Genomic DNA, 13,960 nt, shown 5'->3' with positions numbered 1-13,960 from the left:
ATTTTGAGTGATCAAAAGTATGTTTCAAAGTGATTCTGAAAATAATAGAAGTGATATTAACCTCATAATCACTCCCAAATATACAATTACTACTATTTCTTCGTTCAAATAAAGCTAGAAAGAATGTCTCCAAGTTCAATTAAGAAAGTGTTTCTCCTTAAATTATTTTTTAAAAAATAATAAAGAAAAGGAGACATCAGAAAACTTCCGGCGGGAAGGGATGACAGATAAATCCTCTATGGTCATGAAGGTGAAACACAAATTGTCCAGAGGGAATGGGGGAAAAAAGGCAATTCACATATAGTAAGTTAAATCATCATAAGACCCAAATATTTTGGGATAAGGTAAGTTTAATTATTTACTATATTCTCAACATTTCTCCTTGTGGACTCAGTTATTAATTTGTTAAGGTGAGAACTAACATGTAAATTATTAGTATGAAATAAGAAAACAAAATTTAGGAGAATTGAATATAAGATTTCCTTGTTTGATACTATGCTAAACCCCCACTAATCCAAAATCTTAAGCTATTTGACTAAGATAATTTAATCATTTAATACGTTCACTAAACTTCTTGAAACATATGCATGCATATCTTCTCAACATAATTAATACCACAAAAACATATTCTCCAGAACTTCATTATGAGCCCCATTACTCATCTATCAAAAGGAGCGAGCAATCTAAAGGGCATGATACTTAGAAATACTTCCCTCACCCTTCCAACTAGAAGATCCAAAGAGACCTCCCCTCCAACGATGTCTCTCACGAAGCTAGAGAGAGAGGAAAAAAAAAAAAAAAAAAACTCCGATGTTCTCAACAAGTTTATTGAAAATATACACAATAGAAGTATAAAATGTACTCGAGTACTTTCTAATGGCTCCATGTAAAGTTAATATAAAATGTAACTTAATTAAAAAACAACAAAGAAGTATCATCTATGTCTGAGATGACAGTTGCAATTTGATTTTGGATAACATACATAATCTGGAGACGCCATCTAAATCCGGAAAAGTACACAGTCACTTGTATAAACATTTTAATGAGGACCCACTCTCTTTAATTGGTATCGCAGATTAGCAATGAGTCACCAAGTAGCTAAGCTCTATTTAAAAAGCATTAATTTCTTAAGGTTCTTGCAATAGAATCGATTACCCTTCACTTCTAAGTGCCCCCACAAAGAACAATTTGAAAAGGTGGCTCAAGACCCACTAAGCTGATTAACCGAACCAAAACAGGGGGAATTGGCAAGTGGCAATTATCCAGGCAGGCAAACGAAACAAAAAATGGACCATAAGCCGGACTCATCAGAAAAAAGTGACAGAATCAGAAGCTTATTACAACCTACAGTATAGGCTTTATAGTACAGGCATCCTTCAGTAATTGACTGCTATAAACATGCAAATAATAGGAATCAGTGTGCGGTTGGTCCCCTCCACAAAACACACAAAATCCAGTTACGTATATATACTTGGGGAACAATATCTCATACCCGATCTACTGCATCATGATGTAAAAACTAATTTAAATGCCTCCTCCAGGAATGGACCAATAACAACAATAGCATAGAATCCTATAATGACTTTAGGTCTAACATTAATGCCTTACCTTACAAATGTCACTGCTTTCTGCCTTCGAACCTCAGAGAGTAGGACCACCTTTGCACAGACTCCTCCACACCAACAGTTCAATCATATCGAATTAACAGAATAGCCGACTATAAGAAATCTAAGAAACAAAATGGAACAAAATGGTATCGGAAAACTGAGTTCAAGTTATGCTGAGAAATATTTTTGTCTCAGTACCAAAAAAAAAAAAAAAAAAAAAAAAAAAAAAAAAAAAACAAAGTCTTTCCAAGAGAAACAAAGCATCGGAAAATATCAACAGATCAAGTCTATACCTCAAATTAGTGGGTTTTAGTTTGCTCTTAATCAGGATAGATTCAATGATATTGAACATGGAGTTTGTTTCATTACTCATAGTAAAAAATCTTCACAAAAGTTTTATCTTTAACCGTATTTTACTGACCTACCAAATTACATGAAGTTGTGTGGGTTAAGACAATAACTCCTGCTTCACCATTAGACCATAGCAATCTCACAATATCATGATAGTGCACTCTTATTGTAACTGGAAATTCGTAATATGGTAAAACATAATTTGAAAGTTTTTGAAAACTTGGAACATTTTGTTAGAAGCAAACTTTCTGCTGCAACTGAATCTGGCAAAGCAAGTTCCAGGTTATTAGAAGATGAAACTCTGAATAAGAATCATTGACAGAAAAAATTGCATATATATGATGGTAAGTTGGCAAATAAGTTGTAATATCTTCAATACTTGATACGCAGAAGCGGACAGAAAAATAAGAGATCGATCATAAAAGCTCCAAAGCGTCATACATTAAGCTCTAAGATGACTAGAGATCTAGCAAATGGTCTTTGCATTTAATAATTGCCAGCATGCTGGCGATTAACATGCATGGTTAAATTAAAACGAACAGTTGGCAGGAGTGCTCCTTCGACGTTCAGGAAAGCATGATCCAGGCATATATAAAGCAGAACTTGTTCAACAGTCACATCTTAGATGCCTTAACAAAGTTTGAAAATTTGGAGGACTCGTTTTCCAGGAGATCCTGGGGGCTTCCTTGTTCCACCTGTCAAAAAGAAGGAAAAGATCAGTTACAAACGAGCAAAAGCTCGAAACTCAGTTAATAATTGTAAAACTCTTAGGTTTGAGAAAGAATCAGAATACTCTATTCATTCACCAAAGATATGAATATATACAAGTGTACAAAACATAGAAAAGGAAAATATCATAAAATATTTACAAGAATGGAAAACCCTAACTATAGAATTATAACAATAACATCAAATTTTAACTATATTCTGTAGATGATTAGTTATAATATAACAAAATATATATTAGAGAAGAAACAATCCAAGCCATTTTCAAGCTTTTCGGTGCAAGACATCTATTTAAATTGGAGTGCTTTCATCTTCCTACATTAGAGTCATCTTTATATATTATTTGATTCATGATTTGAGTTTGTACTTTATTATGTATCTTCTTATGTTGAGTGTTGAAATTAGGATTTTAGCCCTGAGGGCAGTCTTGTCTTTTTACTATACCCTAGAGTTTCCCTTTTTTCTATTTAAGCATGTAGTCTCTGTGTATCTTGTGTATCAAAAATTATAATAAGAAAAACTCTATATCGTGGTTTTTTCTCCCTGTCTTAGGGTTTTACACGTATACCTGTGTGTACTTTTCTTCTTCCTTCTTTTTTTACTTTTCATCATTGAGAATTGTCTCTTTAAATTAGGGGTATTAATGGGTTGAGTTGAGTTGGGTTGAAAGACTTTTTAGACACAGCGCAATTATTCGAGTTGTAAATTTCTTCAACCCAAATAACCCTTATTAAAAAATGAACCCAGCCCAACCCAACCATGATATTTGGGTTGGGTTGGTTCGGGTTAATCGAGTCATTTATTTAAAATTTTGTTCTAAAAAGAAACAAAATGTAAATATGTAAAAATTTAATTTAATTATTTTCATAGAATTAAGATTAGCTACTCAATTTCAATTTATATTGTGAAAATTTTCTTTTAAGTGCAAAGAAACTACTTTTAAGATTTGTTGAAGAATAAAATATTCAAAAAATATTGAAATAAATAAAATTAAAATCAATATATGTATAAATAATTGTGTTATAAGTAACAAAAATATATATTTTAAAGTCAATAATAAATTTGGGTTGGTTCGGGTTAGTTTGGGTTATATTAAGTGAACCCATGAACTAACCCAACCCATAAAAATTTCATTTATTTGAACCCAACCCAACCCAAATGAGTTGATAACCCAACCCAAACCGCATGGGTTGGGTTGGGTTGGTTTGATCGGTTTTTTCGAGTCATCGGGTTTTTTGAACACCTCTACTTTAAATTACTTCAACATTGGAATATGATGATGACGCTAAAGATGTGTCAACCTAGTTGAGATATCCAATACGTTTGTTGGTCCCCTCGTCTGCTAATTTGAGTGAACTATTATGTCTCTTTGTACTTCGAACATTAGCTTCTTTTCAATATATCAATTAAAAGTATTGTCACCTTTAAATAAATAAATAAATAAATAAATAAATAAATATATATATATATATATATTCACCTTAAATGAGTTAAGATCCATTAGGTTAATTTATAAATTGTTCAAAAAACAAATTTCAAAAAATTTTGTAAAATGATTATTAATTTAGTGCACAACATGCTATTAAATATCCAGATTATTAATAGTATCAATATATATTTTTGTGTGTTAACTTGACAATAAGAGATTTATTTAAGGCTAGACAATCAAATATCCAGATTTCTTTTATTCAACAATAAACTTTATTTTTATTTTTTCTTAAAAAATGCACATGTTTCGAATTAGCCCATTATACACACATATTTTCAAAATAATAATCATAATAATAAAATTATACACATAAAATCTAAGAAAAAGAAGAAAATTTTTTCCTTTGAAAGTAAATGATAAACAATGTGGATGAAAATGAGTTGCTGCACATGGCTGGAAAACTAAATTGCATGGCTGAATTTTTGCCTTTTCTATACCTCAGTTTACCTTTGGATCGGTACCCAAAACAAGCTTCCTTTTGGCAACCAGTGATTGATAAAGTTCAAAAAGAAAAAAAAAAAAGACTAGACCAATAGGAGAAGATTTAATTTGTCTAGAGGAGGGAGAGTTGCTTTGTGCAATTCTGTACTATCAAACCTTCCTACATATTATGTCCTTGTTTGCAATTTCTGACGGTTATTCTTTCATTAGAAAATTATGCGAAACTTCTTATGGGAAGAGCATAAGGAAAGCAGAATAAACCATTTGGTGAAATGAGACCTTGTTACACGATCACAGATAGATGGAGGTCTTGGTTAGGGTAGCCTCAAAGCTAAGAATATGGCTTTACTAGCTAAATGGAGTTGGCGGTACATGGAGGAAGAAGATTCATTATGGAGACAGGTCATTAGAAGCATATATGGAAAAGACTCCTTGAATAGTTGAATTGGCACACGGTCGGGAAAAATGGTAATCGCTTGAGAAGCCCTTAGATTAGCATTTCTAGAACTTGGTTGAAAGTGGAAGTTTTGGCTCCTTTTAAACTTGGAAACGGTGCTAGAATTGCTTTTTGGACTGACTCGTGGGTTGATGTCCTTCCTTTAAACCTCCATTATCCAAGATTGTTTAAGATTGCTTTATTACCAAAGGGCTCCATAGCAGCTCATTGGGATCACTTGTTGTCTTCATGGTCTATTATTTTTCGTCGGTTGCTTTAAAGATGATGAGATAATAGATTTTCAAGATTTGCTTGCTCAAATTTCAAATCGGTGGGTTTCGGAGAATTTTGATAAAAGAACATGATCCCTAGAAGTATCCAACAATTTTTCTGTAAAATCCCTTACTGCTCACTTCTCCCATTCATCCCCATTGGACAAATGTCTCTATAAGACATTATGGAAGTCTAAAAGCCCGAGGCGAGTAAATATCCCGGTATGGATAATGATATTCAGTTTTCTAAACTGCTCCTCAATCATGCAAAGAAAGTTCCCTTTGAGTTGTTTGTCTCCTTCTATTTGCCCCTTGTGTAAGAAGGAAGGTGAAGACTTGCGGCTTTGATTGCACATATTCAGCCAACTGTTGGTGGAGATACTTTTAGAAACAATGTTCAGCAGATTTTTATGGCCCTTCCCTAAGGAAGTGCCTAGGTTAATTTGGGTCAATATGGCTAAGGTTTTACTTGCTGAATTATGGTTAGAAAGAAACCAAAGGATGTTACATGTTTATTTCTTATTAATCTAGAAATAGGAAACAAGAACATTATCAAATGAATCCTAAGTATATTTAAAATTCCAAGAAGCAACAATCAGGAACAAAAAGACATGCATATTCATTCAAAGATATACACATGCAAAATTATTATTTCAGGTCATGCCATACTCCTTCAGAGATATTAACAGGCGGGTTTGCATACCAGGATCCCATGGTCAAGAATCAGAATATCATCCATGTTTAAAACTGTGGAAATACGATGGGCAATCGTGACCACTGTCATCCCTCTGCATTCGTTGGATATGGTGTTTTGCAGCAATGCTGCTGTCTGAGTATCAACGTTTGCTGTGCACTCATCCAAACACAGCACCTGAAAAGATTTGGGTCAGTTCAGCATCCACACACACAAGCACAAAAGTAACTCCATTACATTTCTCAAATTTAAACTCAAAGAAATTATAGCACTTGAACTAAAAGTGAATGTAGTTATAGGCCATGATTTAGAGGAAAGAAAAATTCCAAAAACAAGGAAATAGGTTGATTATTTCCTTTATTGTGAAATTTTATATTGTATTTATTGTATTATATTTACTATTTTATTCTTTCCTTATTTATAATTGAGTATTTCTTCTACTTAAGAAATTCTTTTCTCCTAAGAGAAATAATAGAAAAAATAATGTTTTTCAGCATGATATCAGAGCCTTAAAGATTCTGAAACCCTAAAAACCCGAAAAAAAGACACCTTAATTTTTTTAAATCCTAAAAACAAAAAAGATTTTGAAACCCTATAAACCTTCTGTCGCCATCGCCGATCAGTCTCTGTTTGTTTGCTGCCGTGGTCGGTCACCTGAAGCCTCATTGCTGAACGTCACATCTCCACCGGACGTCTGCCAAGAGTCGCATCTCTGCCGAACGTTTGCCAAAAGTCGCATCTCTGCCGAACGTTTTCTTTTTTCTTCGAACATTTGTTGGTCGCATTTTTAGGTCGCGATTTTCTAGTCTTCGCCGTTCGACCTTGTCTGTGTTGCCGACCGCCATTTCTGCTGCTCAGCATCGCCCATCGCCGACGTTCGCCAGCTATAATTTTCTTCATTGCTAGTTTTTTTAAGCCTCTGTTTGGTGTTTCTTTTTTTCAGATCTATTGGTTTTATATTTTGGGTCTTTGTTTCTTCAACGATATGTTGGACACTACGGCACGCATCACTCGAGTTTGCGACGATTGTCTCCATTCAACTGGTCCCATTGTCCAAATAATTACCATTCGACTTATGGGGATAATTTTCTTTGTTGGTCCCTAAGTGTTCGGATGTATATTCGTGGATAAGGGAAGATTGGTTACATCACGAGAGAAAAAATTGTCCCTAGTCCAAATGACCCTTCATTCGCTGGGTGGGATGCTGAAAATTCCATGGTTATGACTTGGCTTGTCAATTCCATGGCTGAAGATATCGGTTGTAACTAGATGTGTTACTCTACTGCCAAGGATTTATGGGATAGTGTAACTCAAATGTATTCTGATTTGGGCAACCAGTCACAAGTATTTGAGTTGAATTTGAAATGGAGTGATATACGACAAGGAGCTAACTTAATTACACAATACTTTCACTCCTTAAAAAGGATTTGGCAAGACCTTGACCTCTTTGATACGTAGGAGTGGAAGTATACATAGGACTAAAAGCACTATAGGAAAACTGTTGAAGATGGTCGTATTTACAAATTTCTTGCCAGCCTCAATATTGAGTTTGATGAGGTTAGAGGTAGAATACATGGAAAAACTACTCTTTCAACTATTAATGATGTTTTTTCTGAAGTTCGCAGGAAGTTGCATAAATGTTATGATTTGCAAAAAAACCTATTGATTCAGTTGAGTGCTCTATGTTGGTGACTGAAAATACTACAATGAAGGCTTCTGATCAATCCAACAAGCCACATGAAAAACCTCGTGTCTGGTGTGACCATTGCAATAAACCTTGACATACACATGAAACTTGTTGGAAACTTCATGGAAAACTTGTGAATTGGAAAAGTTCTAAGCAAGGTGAGCACAATTCCCATCAACATACCTCTAATGCTAATGTTGTTGACTCCAACCCGTTTAATAAAGAGCAAATTGATCAAATTCTAAAGATGCTAAAGAACAAATCATCATATTGTAATCCTAGTGTTCCTTGGCACAATCAGGTACTTGTCCTCAGCTCTCACTTGCCTTAATTCATCTCCGTGGATTATATAGACTTTGGAGCCCTTGATCATATGACCAATTCCTCTTGTTAATTTGAATCATATTCTCCTGTGTATTGCAATGAAAAAAATTGCATTGCCGATGGTAGCTTCACCTCTATTGCAGGAAAAGGAACTATTCCTTTGACTAAAAAACTTATGATACGTTCTGTCCTTTATGTTCCAAAATTAGCTTGTAATTTGTTGTCTGTTAGTAAAATTTCTAAGGATGCTAATTGTCATGTTATCTTTTGTGAAACTCATTGTATCTTTCAGGATTAGGACTCGGGAGGTACGATTGGACGTGCTAGGATGATTGATGGTCTCTATTATTTTGATGAAATTTCTGTTAGTCAAAAAAAAGTCCAGGACTTGAGTAGTGTCTGTTCTCCTTCTGTTAAAGAAACTATAATGCTTTGACATTGTAGATTAAGGCATCCAAATTTCTTTTATTTAAAGTATCTGTTTCTCGATTTATTTAAAGGATTTGATTGTTCAGTTTTTCAATGTGAAAGTTGAATTTTTGCCAAACATCATCGATCCACCTATTTGCCTAAACCATGCAAGGCTTCAACGCCTTTTTCCTTAATTAATACCGATGTTTGGGGTCCGTCTAAAGTCTTAACTCATAGTGGTAAGTGTTGGTTTGTTACCTTTATAGATGACCACACTCGTTTAACTTGACTTTGTTAACAAAAAAGTCCGAAGTAAAAGAGGTTTTTGTTTGGTTTTATAATATGATTGAGACTGAATTTCAAACTAAAATTCGAATTCTTCACTCTGATAACGACACTGAATATTTCAATGAACAATTAACAAATTTTTTGCAAGATAAGGGTATTTTTCATCAAGCTACGTGTCGTGACACGTCTCAGCAGAATGACATTGCTGAGCGAAAGAATAGACACTCACTTAAAGTTGCTCGTGCCCTTATATTCTCTATGAATGTTCCAAAATATTTGTGGGGCAATGTTCTTACAACTACATATCTGATCAATCGAATGCCATCTAAGGTTTTGAATTTTAAAACTCCTCTGAATCACTTCAATGAGTTTTTTTTCCTAATAATTGACTGTTTTCTGATTTACCAATTAAATTGTTTGGGTGTACTGCTTATGCCCATACTTCTCCCCTTACTCGAACTAAGCTTGATCCTCGAACCACTAAATGCATATTTGTAGGCTATGTCCCTCATAGGAAGACTTACAAATGTTTTTATCCTTTGACCCACAGATATTTTGAGAGTATGTATGTGTCTTTTTTTGGAAAATCAACCGTTTTTAAGTCCAAATTCTCTTCAGGGGGAGACATCTAATCTTGAAAGAGAATTTTTGGGACACTTCATCTCTCCCAAACTGTTGAAAATAGGGTGTTAGCCCTAGGGACAATTTTTTCTTTTCACTGTACTCTAGGGTTTCCCATTTTTCTATTTAAGCATGTAGCCTCTGTGTATCTGGTGTATCAAATTATAATAAGAAAAACTCTATATCGTGGTTTTCCCTCCTTGTGTTAGGGTTTTCCACATATCCCTGTGTGCGCCTTCTCTTCCTTTTCTTTCTATTTTTCATCATGGTATCGGAGCAAAGAGATGAAACCCTGGCCACCATTGAGGAAAATCAAACAGGAGAATCACAAGTGCCATCTGGCACCACAACCACAGATATTGCAGTTGTCGTACAAATAGCCATACAACGATACTTCCAGACGATCTTACCTCATCTTCATTAGTCAATTGGAGCAGCCCAACCCGAAGGACAGGTAGCCGACAGGGTAAAAAATCAACAGACCCAACCGGCTGATTGGATCGGCCACCAGACGGCAGCCATAAAGGCGACAGCGCGCCAGACGGGATCACAGCTTCACGCCGACCATTCCACGAGCAGCAGTCAGCCGATCGCACAACCTCGCACCGATCCTTCCACGAGCGGCAACCATTCGATCGAAGACGCCCACCTAGTCGGAGCTTTCTGGACTGGCTTCAGCTGTTCGTTCATCCCCAATCGCTGCTCGGTTCCAGTGCAGACGTCAGCACGCAGGCTCAGGCATTCGGCTCCAGCTCTACCATCCCAGCCAGCTGCAATGCTTCAGACTCGAGCCGTCCTCTTTGCCCAGCCGCACCAGTAGATTTCCCTATTCCAACCGCGATGCCTTCCCTCCAGCTAAGAGTGAATAGTGGTTTCAGCCAAGGAATTCCCGTGGGTGGCAGATTGGAGATGAGTGAATCGTCTTTGTCATATATGGAACAGAAATTTGATTATATCCAGGAACAGCTCGCTCAACTTCAACTCCAAATTAAATAGCAGAATGAGTCAGTTCAGCAACAGATGGCTACCCTCAGAGAGGTTCGTGGGGCTACCTCTAATGGCCAATCAGAACTACCCTCCAATCTACCAACTTACTCAGGAAGCCCAGTAACCTCTTTCCCTGCTTTGTCTACAGCAAATTTATTTTCTTGTGCAATAGGAAATTCTACTAGTTGTATTGTAGGGGAGAAATTAAATGGTCATAATTATTTTTCTTGGTCCCAATCCATAAAAATGGCCCTCGAGGGTCGGCATAAATTCGGATATCTGACAAGAGAGATACCGAAACCGAGACCGGGTGACCCTAAAAAACGTATATGGAAGGGAGAAGACTCCCTACTACGATCTATTCTAGTAGGGAGTATGGAGCCTCAAATTGGCCAAGTTTACCCCCCAGGCTCAGAAATGTGTCTTTGTGGGATATCCTCTACATCAACGTGGGTATAAATGTTACCATCCTGTTTCTCGAAAATATTTTGTCTCCATGGATGTCACCTTCTTCGAAGATCACCCCCTCTTTCCCCTTAGTCCTCTTCAGAGAAAGAGTATTAGTGAAAAGACTAATTGGGGTCCGAGTCTGCTAGTCTTACTCGAACCGATTCCTAACATAAGTATCAACGAACCCATTTTGCCTACCGAACAAGTCCTATGGATCACGTACTATAGGAGGAATATCAAAAAGGAAATAGCGCCGCCTGTTACTTCTCCGGCTCCAGTCCATGAGTCAGAACGGGTGTCAGTTCCAGGTACTAGTAATCCTATACCTGATACTGATAACATTTATGTTGACAATGATGCTTGTGTTGAAAATAATGTGAGTAAAGACAGAGAAGACAATGACAGCACCGAATGTGATTGATACAAGTGATGGTAGCTGTGAAGAACCTGTTCCAGCAGAGAACATTGTTGACATTGGAGGAGATCCCCTTAGAAGATAAGACACATGAGTAGGAGGCTGAATGTAGTAGCGAGTCAGAGGAGAAGAAAGACCATGATGCCCCTCTTGACCTCCCTATTGCCTTAAGGAAAGGTACGAGATCTTGCACGAAGTATCCTTTGCAGAGTTACTTGTCTTATAGCAACTTGTCTTCCCTGTTCAAAGCCCTCACTACAAGCCTAGACACAATTACAATACCTAGCAATATACATGCAGCAATGGAGATTCCCGAATGGAGAGCTGCAGTCATGGAGGAAATGGAGGCACTTGAGAAAAACAACACGTGGGACCAGGTTACTCTTCCTAAGGGACACAAAGCAGTTGGGTGCAAGTGGGTGTTTACTGTTAAATATAGACCTGATGGAACGATTGATAGGTACAAGGCCCGATTAGTTGCCAGAGGCTTCACTCAGACCTTCGAAATAGATTATTCCGAGACTTTCTCCCTAGTAGCAAATTTAAACATAGTTCGTGTTCTTCTCTCAGTTGCGGTTAATAAAGACTAGCCTCTCCACCAATTTGATGTGAAGAATGCCTTCCTTAATGGAGAATTAGAAGAAGAAGTTTACATGAGTCCACCCTCAGGGTTCGAGAAACAGTTCAATCACCGGGTATGTAAACTGAGGAAGTCCTTGTATGGGTTGAAACAGTCTCTGAGAGCCTAGTTTGGCAAATTCACTACCTTTGTGAAGTCACAAGGGTACAGTCAGGAACACTCAGATCACACCCTCTTTACAAAGAGATCAGTATCCGGGAAAATTGCAATTTTGATTGTGTATGTAGATGACATTGTTATTTTCAGGTGATGATGCTTCAAAAATTGACAGATTGAAGAGGAAAATAGCTAAGGAATTTGATATTAAAGATCTCGAAAAATTGAGATACTTTCTTGGAATGGAAGTGGCTCGATCGAAAGAAGACATTTCGGTTTCTCAACGAAAATATACTCTGGATTTACTTAAGGAGACAGGTATGACAGACTATAAACCAGTGGACACTCCTATGGAAGCTAATGCTAAACTCAGTAACTTGAGTAACAGTGCTCCGGTTAACAAGGAAAGATATCAGCGGCTTATTGGGAAGCTAATCTATCTCTCCCATACCAGACCAAATATTGCATATGCGGTCAGTGTAGTTAGTCAATTCATATAGTCTCCTTACGAAGAACATATGAGAGCAGTGGAGCGCATCCTGAGGTATTTAAAAACCCCTCCAGACAGAGGGTTGATGTTCAAGAAGTCCGACAGACGGTGCATCAAGGCATACACGGATGCTGACTAGGCAGACTCTGTGGTAGACAAAAAGTCGACATCTGGATACTGTACCTTCGTGTGGGGTAACCTTGTGACATGGAGTAAGAAACAAGGAGTTGTTGCCACAAGTAGTGTCAAAACTGAATACAAGGCCATGAGTCTGGGGATATGTGAGAAAATTTGGCTAGAAAAGGTCCCAAGTGATTTTGATCAAGGTCATGACGATTCGATGAAACTCTACTGTGATAACAAAGCCGCGATAAGTATCGCAAATAAACCCAGTACAACATGACAGAACGAAGCATGTGGAGATTGATAGGCATTTTATCAATAAGAGATTTAACAATGGCAACATTTGTGTTCCCTATATTCCTTCCAGTCAGCAGATTGCAAATGTCTTACGAAGGGGCTTCCCAGACAATTCTTTGACTCATGTATTAGCAAGTTGGGCCTCATTGATATTTATGCCCCAACTTGAGGGGGAGTGTTGAAAATAGGGTGTTAGCCCTAGGGGAAATTTCATCTTTTCACTGTACTCTAGGATTTCCCTTTTTCCTATTTAAGCATGTAGCCTCTATGTATCTGGTGTATCAAATTATAATAAGAAAAACTCTATATCGTGGTTTTTTCTCCCTGTGTTAGGGTTTTCCACATATCCCCATGTGTGTCCTCTCTTCCTTCTCTTTCTATTTTTCATCATAAACATCAGTGGTCCTAAAATTATGAGTTCTAGTCCTTCGATGCCAAGTATGGAGAATTCTTCTTCAGGGGGAGAAACACTACAAAATGACTCTACAAGTTGAAATCCTGAACTTCAAGTTTATACTAGAAGAAACTTGACTAAAAAAGTTCGAGATCAGACAGTTGACTTGTCAAAGGACCAATCAAATACTCCCATGAATGATCCTGAAGATCCAGGTATTAGATACTCTACTCCTATTTCTCTTAGTTCTTCATCTCCTTCTAATCCTTTAACTGATGTCTCTGATCCTGATATTCCAATTTCCCATAGGAAAGGTATTTGTAAATGCACCAAATATCTCATTGAAAACTATCTTTCTTATCCTAGATTGTCTGACCGTCATAAAGCCTTCACATCCAAAATAACCAACCTATTTGTTCCAAACGGAGTGATAATGCTAAGGAATATTTCTCTCATACACTCAAGTCTTATTTAGATGCCCATGACATTCTTCATCAATCTTCTTGTGTTGATACTCCATCTCAAAATGGGGTTGCAGAACGAAAGAATCGTCATCTCCTTGAGACAGCCAAAGCTTTGATGTTTCAGATGCATGTTCCAAAATCCTTTTGGGCTGATGCTATTTCCACAGCTTGTTTCTTAATAAATCGCATGCCTTCTTCCATTCTTAAGGGTGAGATACCTTTTCGAACTTTATGCCCCAAGCAACATTTGTTTCTCA

The 13,960-nt window shown here is 36.9% G+C and overlaps 1 protein-coding gene across 5 annotated transcripts in view; it reads right to left on the bottom strand.

The window, feature by feature from the left end:
• Window positions 1-2,273: 2,273 nt before the first annotated feature.
• Window positions 2,274-13,960, bottom strand: part of LOC120090395 (ABC transporter C family member 13) — an 84,519-nt gene continuing 72,832 nt past the window's right edge. For all 5 annotated transcript variants that reach the window (XM_039048026.1, XM_039048025.1, XM_039048028.1 and 2 more), the window contains 2 exons: window positions 6,026-6,193; window positions 2,274-2,653 (listed from right to left, as the gene is read on the bottom strand). In XM_039048026.1, coding sequence (XP_038903954.1) covers window positions 2,573-2,653; window positions 6,026-6,193 — 249 coding nt within the window. In that variant the 3' untranslated portion in view covers window positions 2,274-2,572. The remainder of the gene's footprint in view (window positions 2,654-6,025; window positions 6,194-13,960) is intronic.

The sequence above is a fragment of the Benincasa hispida genome, chromosome 11, assembly GCF_009727055.1.
Source record: "Benincasa hispida cultivar B227 chromosome 11, ASM972705v1, whole genome shotgun sequence".
Taxonomy (NCBI): domain Eukaryota; kingdom Viridiplantae; phylum Streptophyta; class Magnoliopsida; order Cucurbitales; family Cucurbitaceae; genus Benincasa; species Benincasa hispida.
The sequence above is the reverse complement of the archived record's forward strand: the minus strand, read 5'-3'. Positions and strand labels throughout refer to the sequence as shown.